General features: G+C 35.5%; 1 protein-coding gene across 5 annotated transcripts in view; it reads right to left on the reverse strand.

Moving 5' to 3' along the window:
• The window catches only part of LOC133334648 (putative uncharacterized protein DDB_G0291608), a 323326-nt gene extending 314742 nt beyond the window's left edge, over positions 1 to 8584 (reverse strand). For all 5 annotated transcript variants that reach the window (XM_061542970.1, XM_061542967.1, XM_061542971.1 and 2 more), the window contains exon 1: positions 8441 to 8584. In XM_061542970.1, coding sequence (XP_061398954.1) covers positions 8441 to 8520 — 80 coding nt within the window. In that variant the 5' untranslated portion in view covers positions 8521 to 8584. The remainder of the gene's footprint in view (positions 1 to 8440) is intronic.
• Positions 8585 to 12791: the final 4207 nt, after the last annotated feature.

A 12791-nucleotide genomic window follows, 5' to 3' on the forward strand; every position in this document is an offset into this window, starting at 1 on the left:
AAAATTTTGTGGTAACAACCAAGTATTTTGTGTATTTTAAATACATAAAATCTACCGGGACTATTATATGTATTGTAACTATGTTATGTTTAATTTCTGTCAGGACAAAAAATAAAATGAAATAAATGGACCAGGACCCCCAAAATGCCAATGCATGGAGATAGAAAGAAGGACTCAAAAAATATGACCAATTTTCCATATAAAGATCCCGACCATGTTATATATATATATATATATATATATATTGATGGTCCTAGACAGATTCAACCTAACCTGGCAAATCCTTATTAAGAAATGGTCGACAGAAATGCATTCAAGGACTTAGAAACTATTTTGTGACAACTTAAAGGTCCCGATCACTATATATGTTTTGATTATCCTAGGCCGATACGCCCTAAGGGGTTTTGCCTGTAGGATTCATGATTTAAAATACGCCATTTTCGTTTGGACTCATTTTACGAATGAATTTATCATGATAAATTCTTTACCAAACGAATGTTCGCACACACACAACAAACGATGAACGATCGTTCATTTCATTTGGTGATTGAAATTCTTTCTGACATTCGTTCATGAATGAAAACGGGCATTCGCGAATGCTCAAACTTCTACACACATTTATTCTCTGTGTAGCCTACTTTTTTATGATACTTTTGTTTGTTTTTGACAGAGATCGCGAGCATTCGCGAACTTTATTTTTTAGTATTTTTATTAAAGAATGCTCTTCAGAAACGAATGCTCGCGAAAGATCGATTCGACGACGCTTGCAGTGAAAGTCGATCGCTAAACGAATGTTCGCACACACACACACAACAAACGTTGAACTATCGTTCATTTCATTTGGTGATTGCAATTCTTTCTGATATTCGGTAACGAATGAAAACGAGCATTAGCGAAAGCGCAAACTTCTACACACACATTCATTCTCTGTGTAGCCTAGTTTATTATGATATTTTTGTTTGTTTTTAGCAGCGGTCGCGAGCATTCGCGAACATTATTTTTTTGTACTTTTTTTTAAATGAATGCTCTTCAGAAACTAATGCTCGCGAAAGATCGATTCGACGACGCTTGCAGTGAAATTTTATCGTTTATGAATTATTCGTACAATGCGAACATTCGCGAGAGATTGCTTGTTCATTGTAACTTTGCCATTCGCGATAAATTGGAAAAAAAAGAAATTCTCGCCGTGAGCATTCGTAAGAAAGAGCGCATTTTAATCGTTCGCCGCACCCTGGAAAAAAGTTACCTCTGACGATATTTATTCTCTAACTACTGAGGATTTTTTTCCTATAGAAAAAAATCGACTCCTAGTCCACACTGAGGCTTTTTTTATTCAAGGGACAATTCGATTGATTCACCACTAAGATTTTTTTTTTGCTATAGAAAAAAGTCGATCCTTAGTTTCCACTGAGAATTTTTTTCCTATATAAATTCTAACTTGTTTAAGGAAGATCTTCACCGATTGGCTTTATCCTAGTTCATACGATAGCTATACACTCACAGAGAAAAATGCCAAAATTTCAAAGTCCCCTTAAGATCAAATTATATGTGGTTTGATTTTTTTATAAAATGTTCAAAAATCCGTCTCTCTGTGTGTTTGTTCACTGAGGACTTTTTTTTGGTCTTTGACCGATATTCAAACGAAGTAGTACCTAAAACTCTATAGACAAAGAGCAAAACTCATTGCCAAATATTTTTTTCATATATCAATTATTTGAACCTCAATTCCCACTGAGATTTTTTTCCTATAAAAAACCTCCGAATTTGTTCTCAAAAAATAAAATGCAACCTAAATTTCATGGTGTTTTATATGTCCCATCAGATGCTTCAGTAAAAATTAAAATGTGGTTTGTTGCTGAGAATTAACTCTATTTAAACCTACAGTCTCAAGTGCCGATATCCCCCCTGTAAAAATTGAACCTGACAACATTACACTTCTCATCATATTATATAATAACAGTCCTTGGCTAATGTTGCGTAAAACATTTATCATTTCATGTAATTACAATTTGAAGCTGCCCTCCCCTCTCTCTCCTCCCTCAAATATCTTAGGAATTGCAGTAAAAAAAATACAACAAAATTAATTTCAAATGTTCGCGGGGTGTATTTTCTCCCAAACAATTCTCATAACGTCTTTGTGCCGACAAAATGTTTTTTGCAGAAATGACAAGCGGGAATAATAACAACCAGAATACATTTCCAAATATCGGTATGTACGTACGTATGACGTCGAAATGTGTGTAATGCAATGGAAATGGAAATACATCATATTTCATGGTTGGCTGGATGACTGACGGTGACTGCTGGCTGGCTGACTGGTTGGTTAGGCCAAGACTTTTTGCCACTTAACCTCGCTTCTCCAAGCATGACACACTCACTCGTTCGCCCCTCCGCTCAGCCAACCTTTGACTAAAACATCATGAAATTTATGATGTTCTCCCAAGTCAAAGTGGAAACAAAAAATAAGAAAAACTAAAACACAACAACAGCAAGAAAAAGGCCGAATAAAATAAAATTAATGTAACTAAATAACGTTGTTGTGATATTAAAGCGCTCGAACTAACAAAAACATGTCGTGTTTGTCGTTAACTTGTCCTCACGAGAAGAAGAAGAAAAAACCTAAAAAAACAGAAAACCTAAACCTACATTATTTGTAGGGTGTGTGCGTAAGTACGTAACTATTGTCCATAATAATCACGATGATAAAATGAAAGACAGACAGACACCATTCGTGTCTATGGACGACCTGAATTTTAACAAAAAAAAAAAAACTAAACCAAAATAACTCAAAAAACAAAAGAAGAAGGCCTTTCACTCTTCTAATTTTTTGGTTTAGATAAAAAAATATTTTTTTCTTGCTGTTGTTGTTGTGAAATCTAGAGCACCAGGGCTTGATACAAAATTTGAATAACAGATGCCTCAACAAATTGCCATTGCACCACTTACAGAAGAATGAGAAAAATCCAAAGCACACTCAACTTGTTAGGGCAATAGGTTTGGAAGATTTTTTGGAACTTTTTTTTTAATAAAAAACCATTAAACCAATAAAAAATCGAAAATTTTTCTTTCCATTGAGGATTTTTGTGCCTTTAGAAAATATAGAAACCTTGGTGCTTACTGTGAATTTTCTATATAGTAAATAATAGTTCCTAAGATGGATTTATAGAAATAATTCAAATCTCAATACTGACTGAGGTTTTTTATAGAAAACAATTGAAACTCTTTTTTTTAAATTGGCATCAGTTCCTCCGGAGTTTTTCCCATAAAAAAAATTGACACTTAAATCCAAATTAAATTCCTAATGAGGAATTTTTTTAATAGAATTTGAATCTCAATACAGACTGAGGATTTTTTGTAGAAAAAATTCGAAACTCATATTTTTTTAAATTTGACATCAGTTCCCTCCGAAGTTTTTTCTGTAGGAAAAAGTTGGCTGTAAAATCCAACTTATAATTAATTGTTCCCAATTGAAAAAATTAGACTCTCAGGTTCCCACTGAGGATTTTTCCTATAAAAAAAACAGAACAACAGTTATTTTCATAAAAAAATCGAGGAAATTTTCTTATGGAAAAAAATCATACCTCGAAACTCACTGAGGATTTTTATAAAAAAAAATTCTATAAGAAAATTAAAATATCAGTTCTGACTGAGGAAAAACGAAGAAATTTTCCAATAGAAAAAAAATCGAACGTCGACACTCTGAGGATTTTTATAGAAAAAATTCGAACATCAATTCTTGGTGCTTTGCCACGGAGTTTTCTTATAAGAAAATTTGTCCCTCAATTCCAACAAAGAAAAAATATTCCTATAAAAAAATATTGCTATATAAGAAAAAAATCGAAATCGAATAAAAATTCGAAATTCACTTCCAACTGAGGATTTTTTTTTTGAATCTAAGATTCCACCGAAGATTTTTTCTACCGATAAAAATTAATTCCCTCAATTACCACAGAAATTTTTTTCTTTAGAAAAATATTCGAACATCACTGATGATTTTTCTATAGAGAAAAAATAGACCATATGTACAGCGGAGGATTTTTTTCTATAGAAAAACTACGAACTTCAGTTACCAACTGAGGATCTTTTTCTAGAGAAAAAATTTCGATACTCAGTACCAACTGAAGATTTGTTTCCTCATTTCGAGTCTCAATTCACACTGAGTGTTTTTCTACAGAAAAAAATCTAACCTCAATTCCTAGTCAAATATTTTTTATAGAAAATAATACAACCTCTATTCTTCCAACTTAGGATTTTTTTCCTTTAAAAAAATAATTGAACCTCAGTTCGAGATGAGATTGTGTTGCAAAAGAAAAAATGTAAACTTCTGTTCCTCCATATCGAGTTTTTTCCTAAAGAAAAAAATCGAATCTCTATATTAAGAAATTCGAACCTCAGTAATCGCTGAGATATTTTTTTCTTTGAAAAAAATCTAACTTTTGTAACTACCTCAGATATTAGACTGTGAGATTCTTCTATAAAAAAAACCAACATTAGGTTCTACTGAATCATAGAATCAGCAACAGCACATAATCCACATGGCGACAGAAGTCGAATTTATCGTGCAGAATAATCCCAACAACATAAAAAAAACTTTGTTAACAGAAATCCTCCTTCAGGTGGCTTGGTGTGTCACATATGAATAGGTTTTATATTACCGGTCTCAGTACCGATCTCTGAGACACCCATTCTGCCCTAACTTGTCAGACACTTTGTCTTCAACTCTCATTCTATTCTTGAGGAAACTTCCACCACGTGACAAGTTTCAAAAAAAGCTTTGCTGTCATATTGTATGAACGATTTTGGCTTTGCAAGTATTCGAAATCCAAGCTGACAGACACTACAAATTCAGCTTTCTTCAATGATCCGTTTAATACGTCACAGAATGAAATTACCCAGCAATTTCTCATAGGCGATAGTTTTGAAATTGGTCTGTAGCTACCACGTAGAGTAGCACCTGATCCATATTATTGGATTGATACACCTAGTGCTGTGTTTTATTTCCTTGTTTGTATTGGAAAGCAACTGCATCCAGGTTAGACTTTTTTCAGATCTCTCTCCCAAGTCTATGACTAATATGTTTATTGCATTTAATAGAATTAATTACGGAAAACACCGTCTTATCACCAGCCCATAGCGTATCATAAAATATACTAATAATAAATAAAAACACGTTCACTGAAATTTACGGAAGGTAGATATCAATGAAATCGAAAATCTAGGTACACACCAAACAAACAACCACACATCCGACTGTGGTGTTTGTAGACATAAGCGTACGTAACCGGCCGAACGTGATAATCATACCAAATTTGGACCTAAATACAAATAAATAAATAAAAATGAAACGACGAATTGAAAACAAAAATTAAATTTCAAAAAAATATGAGGTAATAATTGATTGATTAATTAACAGATCTTAAATAAAAATTGGGTATTAAATTAATTAGAAAACATTTCTTAACACTGGCCATATTTTAGAGGTGTTTAATTGGGGTTTATAATTCCCGAGAATATAAGATGACTCAGTTTCATGATGAAATATTTAGAGTCTATGGTTATAATTAACTAATTCGTTGCACGGAAATCCCTCATTGGAGTCACTTTGGTGTGAAAGTGTGAAAAAGAGAAGGTCGTATGTAGTATGACGTATGTCGAAAATTTATGCCTAGAGAAATAATTCCAGCAGAGAGTGCATACTCGCTTATTTGATGGGACATGCTTCTTTAGAGTTGGATAATTCCGGTGGAAACTAAGTCAGTGGGAACTATATGTTCGTAATTATCGTCCTGCAATTGAATTCTGTAACTTCGGAATATTTTACTAAATAGAAATTATTTAAAATCAACATTTTTTAATTTTTTCTCAATTTGTCATCCATCAACGAATCTACACGGAACTATGGAAATCCAAATCCAAAGCGTTAGGACCGGACCGAATTTCCATGGGAATTCTTAAGTAACTGGATGAACCTGAAGTGGAGTACTTAACACCAGCCCTCAACTTGTCCTTAGCCACTCACATAGTTCCTGAAGCCTTGAAAGTAGACGAAGACATAGAGAAAATCAACCTCCATCCCGGTTTGAAACGCTGGATAATCAAATATATGTGTGAATCCCAGTCATATGAGGAAGTAGAAGACTAGTAGGATGAAACAGAGAATCCCCAAGGTGAGGTGATATTTCCGGAAATATTCAACTAATACATTACTGATATTGCAACGGATGGGATAGAGTTATTAATGTATGTGGATGATTGTACGATCATGGCGTCGGATCATATTATTTATGACATATATCGGAGGATAAACGTCTTGAGAGTTTCCGCTATCTGAGGTATATGAAAATATCCGCTACAAAATCGATGGAGTGCAGATTCCGATTGTTAACAACCCAAATATATTGCTTGTAACGATCGACAAAATATTCAAGTCGTCAGCGAAAGCCATTGCTATTAGAAATAATTTGAGAGGTAGAAACAAGATCCTCAAGTCGCTGCCCGGCTGCGCTTGGGAAACTGACAGGGATACCTCCTATAAAACAATATGCCGGTCTGACAGCAATTAGGCCGCCAGAATGCCGCCCAGAGAGAAATCTTCAAGAAGAAACGAGGATGATAGCACAATCAAATGGTGTCGATAAATGACCCGCTTGGGCATGTTTAGAGAGATATTCATGATCTAGAGAGATCCGAAGGTACAGGTTTATCAGACGAAGAGACCATCTTCATGAGGAGATGAAGATCATAGCCGCCCATCGGCATAATCCAATGTTGTCGATGCAGTACCTGAGTGGGTGCTATCGTCGGAAACACTACTTAGCCTTATGGCAGGCTTCTTCCTCCCAGGCATATCGAGAGATATTTTCATGATCTAGAGAGATATATTCGAAAAGTTCAATTGTGGACCTCTAAATCTACAGCCTCATCAGACCGGCATGTATAGTATTCATACAGTTGCAGTCCCTTAGACAGAGGAATACGAATGCTATACTCGGTAGCCATCCAATATTGCCAAGAGCAAAAAAGAAGCAGCTGCCTAGACAGATACGAGTAGTCTTAGAACAGAAACCGCCAGAGTTTCACTCGACACGATAACTAACACATGCCAATCATCTGGGCCAGGACCACACGACACGTTGCATCCATGCAAATTGCCAGTTAACCTATTCACCTGTCTCCGAGTTCTCTACGGACGCGGCCCATATTGGTTGTAGACTTCCTGAATTCCGTACAACACATAATGCCAGAGTCATGAACGAAAGAGACCTAACACAATCCTTTAAATAAGAAGGGGACTTGAAAGATCAATTTAACTATCCAATCAACCTAACCAGCAGCCTCTAAATTCTCTATGGCCGAGGCCCATACAGTTTTCAACCTCCCCGAATTTGAACACATAGGAGTCAGAACCGGACAACACCCTTCTCGTATTTCGGTTGCTACAACAATAACCAGCCTGGACTAGTAAAATTGGTATGTGTACGGAATCGGAAGTCATGGACGAAAGTGAGCCTAACTGGACTGGAAAGAACACAAATATGCTATGGTGAGACTCAAATGAAGAACACCCCAAGTAATAGTATTGCTTAGAAATATCACAGAACAACTCATTCTGCAAGCACATTTTCACAAGATAGAGGCATAATATTCGGGATAAAACGGCACGTTGGCAAAAAAAAACTTTGAAGTCAATTCATGGGAATTTGCACTATACTTGGCCTTATCGACATGAGGATGTATGAATAGAAAAGACTAGAGGGTTTTTCTGAGTTTTTCAGTTTTTCGGCGCGCTCAACTGACACCTAGAATAACTTAAGTGAAGGTCCATGTATTTGACGTAAGGTAACAGACCTCAGCTATTCCACCATACTAACTAAATATAGCACCTGAAGCTTACGAAGTATTCGATTCAATTATGACACTTTTTAAATTCAATTTTTCCCCACCACAACTTAGGTCTGTTTACAGCTGTTTCTTGTCTGGGAAATCAATTAACAGCTTCGGTGGAACTTTAATCTTTGTTCTCAAGGGAAAAATGTAAACTATTTTATTGTTGTTTTTTGTTATTTACTTTACAATTTCCTTTGTTGTTATTGTCTTGCAAGCAAATGCAATTATATGCGCCAAAAGCAAAAAAACGACAACAACAAAAGTAAATATTTAACGAAGCGTTAACGAAGTTAACGACTGCATCAACGGTAAATGCATTTCAAACAGGGGACAAAAGATCATCAACGTCATTAACAAATCGGCCAGCCGTGATCTATCTGAGACCGACAATGGACGATAATGCAGTTGGGACACACAAAAGGTGGGCTTGTTGCAACACCACTGTGACCAAGTGAATCTCGCTTTGTGACAAATGATTTGTAATCGGATTCATTGCAACAAAACCCCAACAACAATAGAAATAAATGACAATAAAGAATAGCTGATAACTTACCAACAATTAAGTTTTTTAATAGAGCTTAAATCCGATTGCTTGGATCGTGCAATGACCATCTCTTCCGTGAGGCGTGTCATGATGATGGCGATGGCAATGCGTTAATGGTGTCGTCCAACGACGTGATGTTCGTTGTTTTGGTTGTTGTTGGTGGCGTCGTGATAGTTTGCAGATGATGACGATGATGATGACGACGACGATGTTTTGTTGCGGCTAGCCTGGTGTTGCAATTTCAATTTGTTTGGGGATTTGTATATCTCGTTTTTTTTATTGTTGTTTGTTTTGTTTTGTTAATTTTTTTTTCGAGTAAATTGCGGCAAAGTTCACAGTTCTCTCTTTACACCCGAGTCGGCTGATATAAAATGAAAGAAAACAATAAAATAGAAAAAAATGCCGCTTGGTTCGTTGTTGCGTTGCGACTTAATATTAACACTGGTTTCCCGAACCCAAAGTCGAGATATGAAATAGAAAAAAAATAATAAAACAGAAAAATATTCTGTATTTGCCAACAACAACAACAACAGCAGTAACCACCAACACCATCACTCACTACGACGACTACAGCCACCACCAGCACTTTTTTCCAAGCCTTTTTTGGAGTGCTCACAGCGTTTTGTTGTCGTCGTCGCCGTTCGAGTGGAGGTCACAAAACACCAACGCCAACAGGTTTGACTTGTTCTTTTTGTTATAACAACAACAACAACAATGGCAAAACAATCAAATAAACCTCTCTATGTGCATGTGTACATACGTATCGACATGCTACAAAATGTATAGCTCGGGTCTCGGTGTATGTTGGAGCATATTAAAGAATTATATGTAAGTACATATGTTGCAGACAGACAGACTTGACGTGTGTTTGCAATTACACACACACAAAAAGAGACAAAACTAATAGTTGTAATAAAATAGTACAGTGTGTCACAAAAGTATGGACATTTTTCAACAATTTCTTGATACATAACGATGCCATTAAAAATGCATTGAATATAGATCCATATTTAGACATAAACCCTTATATAAAACTTTTTTCATTTATTCATTTTTTTGTCATTTTCCAAATGATGTGGTTGTAATTCGGCATTCCAGGTTCTTGGGACTAAAAAAACAATATTTCTGGCAAATATGCTATTCTCAAGCTTCAGCAAATTAGTTATAAAAGCAACTACCCCTAAAATCGTACTCGAGTTTATAACGCGGATTAATATAATTTCTATGGGTACCGGAGCTGACAAAATAACTAGGGGACTGGAAGGGCAAGAAGATTCTATAGGGAGCTCCAAATGAAGAAAACCCCAAGCAAACCTTGCTTAGCCATGTCATTGGATAATTCAACTTAGTACTTGAAATTCGGCATTCCAGTTTATTGGCGGGCTAAAATTCATTCGTGAAACATTATTCTACATAGGCACTTGATTTGGCATAATCCCCGCCATAATTTTGTGATTTGCATTTTTCAATCGCTGTGGCTGTTTGGCGGCTCCATATAAATGTCCGCCACATTTTTTACAAGCGTGAACCTCTAAATCTACAGGCTTATCAGAAAGGCGTGTATAACTTTTATGCAATTGTAGAAGATCACGCAGAAGAACTCGGAAGCCGTTCAATATTTCCAAGAGAAAGAAATCCTATTGGAATCAATACCTAACACATGCCCATCATGTGGACAAGAAGTGGCTGTTATTTGGCGGCTCCATATTAATGTCCCGCCAAATTTTTTAAGATTCTAGTCTGATTTTACAGGTGATATGGCTATAAGATTTTAAGTGATAAAATATCATTGGGCAGGAAATGTTGTGTATATAAACACTCCGCCTATGGTTTGCGGAGGTCTTCGGAGTTACCCACAGGTTTTATTATTCGTTTTATATAAGGTATTTCGGATTAAATCGATTATTCGATTCGCTTCAAATATAATATCAGAAGAGAGGGCAGACGGGTCCCAACTTCGGACTTGATCTAGGCTTGGTAAAAATAATAGGTTGAGCAGAGTTTGGTTCAAATAGGATAGTCCGTTCGCCTGATATTCTATTTATCATATTGAAAATTTTGCCCTTTGTGGGGGAGGTACCAGAAGGAGGAGTCCCATTTTCGGGCTTAATCCAGGCTTTATATACATAATATGATGTGCAAAGTTTGATTCAAATCAGATAGTCAGTTCGCATGATATTATAAAAATAATTTTTCGCATAATTTTGACCATTCTGTGAGGGAGGTACCAGAAGGATATTCCCCATCTTCGAATTTGAAGCAAATTTGGAAAAAATATACGAGGTGCAATATTTGGACGAAATCGGTTATTCTCTTCGAGACTTATCGTGCGCAGCAGCCGGGCAAATAAACTCCAAATTGTCTGAAACGGATTTGGCTCAATGATACATTTGGTCTAAAACCAATATTTCTATTCTCATTAGCCACAAAGCTGAGTGTATAACCAGTTAGACAGCAATGGTTTCAAATATTGAAGAGGTGGGTCGATAGGTCTCATTTTAAGGGATAACTCCACACTGGAACATCGGAATCCGAAAATTCTGAGTTTGAGAAGCCCTCTTAACGTCACTTGATGCTTGAGATTTCACTTGAAATTTCAGAGGCACATTCTTGAATTAGTGTAGATTCGAATTAAATCAAAATATAAAATTATTTTTTTTCAAACCGAAAAAGGGGGGTCCTCTTATCAAACAGCCACTCTTATTCCTTATCCAGATCCATCCTAAAATTAACCGAATATTTCCAAAATTTATAGGTGGTCAGTAGCAAGGCTTCTTGTTAAATTTCGTAAAGATTGGTCAAAACGTCAGATCGGGTACCTAGCAAAAACTATCCGATTTTCTTGAGAGTTTTTTCAAACTTTTAATAATTTTTTTTTCTTAAGGGGCGTAGCCGTTTAATTAAATCAAAATATAAAATTAATTTTTTTCAAACCGAGAAAGGGGGGTCCTCTTATCAAACAGCCACTCTTATTCCTTATCCAGATCCATCCTAAATATTAACCGATTGTTTCCAAAATTTATAGGTGGTCAGTAGCAAGGCTTCATGTTAAATTTCGTAAAGATTGGTCAAAACGGCAGTTCGGGTACCTAGCAAAAACTATCCGATTTTCTTGACAATTTTTTCAAACTTTTAATATTTTTTTTTTCTTAAGCCGTTTATCCCTTTACTGGACACGGCAGTTCGGGTACTATGAAACCGATTTATGGGTATAGATTAAAAGCTTATGATAATATATATTCATCATGTGCTGATAGGGTCACACAAAATATAGGTTTCAGTCTCCGATTTTTTTTTTAAATTCTACACAAAAATCTTAATTTAAGGGAACCCCCCCCCCATACTCGATTCTTTATTTTTAAGATTTTAAATGGGCTGGTAAATGAATACCAATGGTTGTTAAGGTTTGTAACTTGGCACATATATATTTGAAGATTTAAAAAGGAAGAAAAATAATTTACCAAAATTTGTTGTTGTTGTTTTGTTGTTGTTTTTTGTGTTCAAAGTAAAGTCCATATTTTCGATGGCGGGCATGATAACTCCTCACTGGAACATCGGAATCCGAAAATTCCAACGGTGCTAGAAAGAGGACATGTCTGGCTCTCGTATGAACTAGGATTATTTACTTCGCACAACAATTAACAAAATGGCGGACCTTTGAAAAAATATTTTTGGAAAATAGCCGATTTTTTACAAAAAACCAAGTTAAAAAATAAGGAAGATCTTCACCGATTGGCTTTATCCTAGTTCATACGAGAGCTACACACTCCCAGCGAAACGTGTCAAAATTTGAAACCGATTGGATTATTAGTTTTTGAGTTATCGTGCCCGCCATTCGCAAAAGAGAAAAACGCGTTTAAAGTTTGAGAAGCCCTTTAGCCGTCACTTGATGCTGACACAATAAATCGGCTATATCTTCAAGAGTTCTTGAGATTTTCACTTGAAATTTTGTAGAGACATTCTTGAATTAGTGTAGAATCGAATTAAATCAAAAAAAATTTTGACCCCGAGAATGGGGGGGGTCCCCTTAAAACAAGTAGTTTTTACTACACAAATCAAAGTGTAGTACACAAAAGGAATTTTGATTTTTTTTCTGTTTCCTTTCTGATAGAGTGTACTCATACTTTTGTGACACACTGTGTCAAATGGAGAATTTAATATGATTTAGTATTTATTTAATACGATTTCTTCTTATTATTATTTTTGCACTATTCTGCTTTTGTCCTCTAATATTCCGACAACGATTACTGTCATTTTTAAAGATTTTTTTATCCCAGTTGACAGTGCGTGACGGAACACTTGTAATCGACAAAATTTTGTTTATTCATTTGAAAAAACATTTGAACCGATTTCAGGAAAA

This window comes from Musca vetustissima, unplaced genomic scaffold (assembly GCF_032173495.1).
Source record: "Musca vetustissima isolate MV318-11 ecotype Yass unplaced genomic scaffold, APGP_CSIRO_Mvet_v1 utg2180, whole genome shotgun sequence".
NCBI lineage: Eukaryota > Metazoa > Arthropoda > Insecta > Diptera > Muscidae > Musca > Musca vetustissima.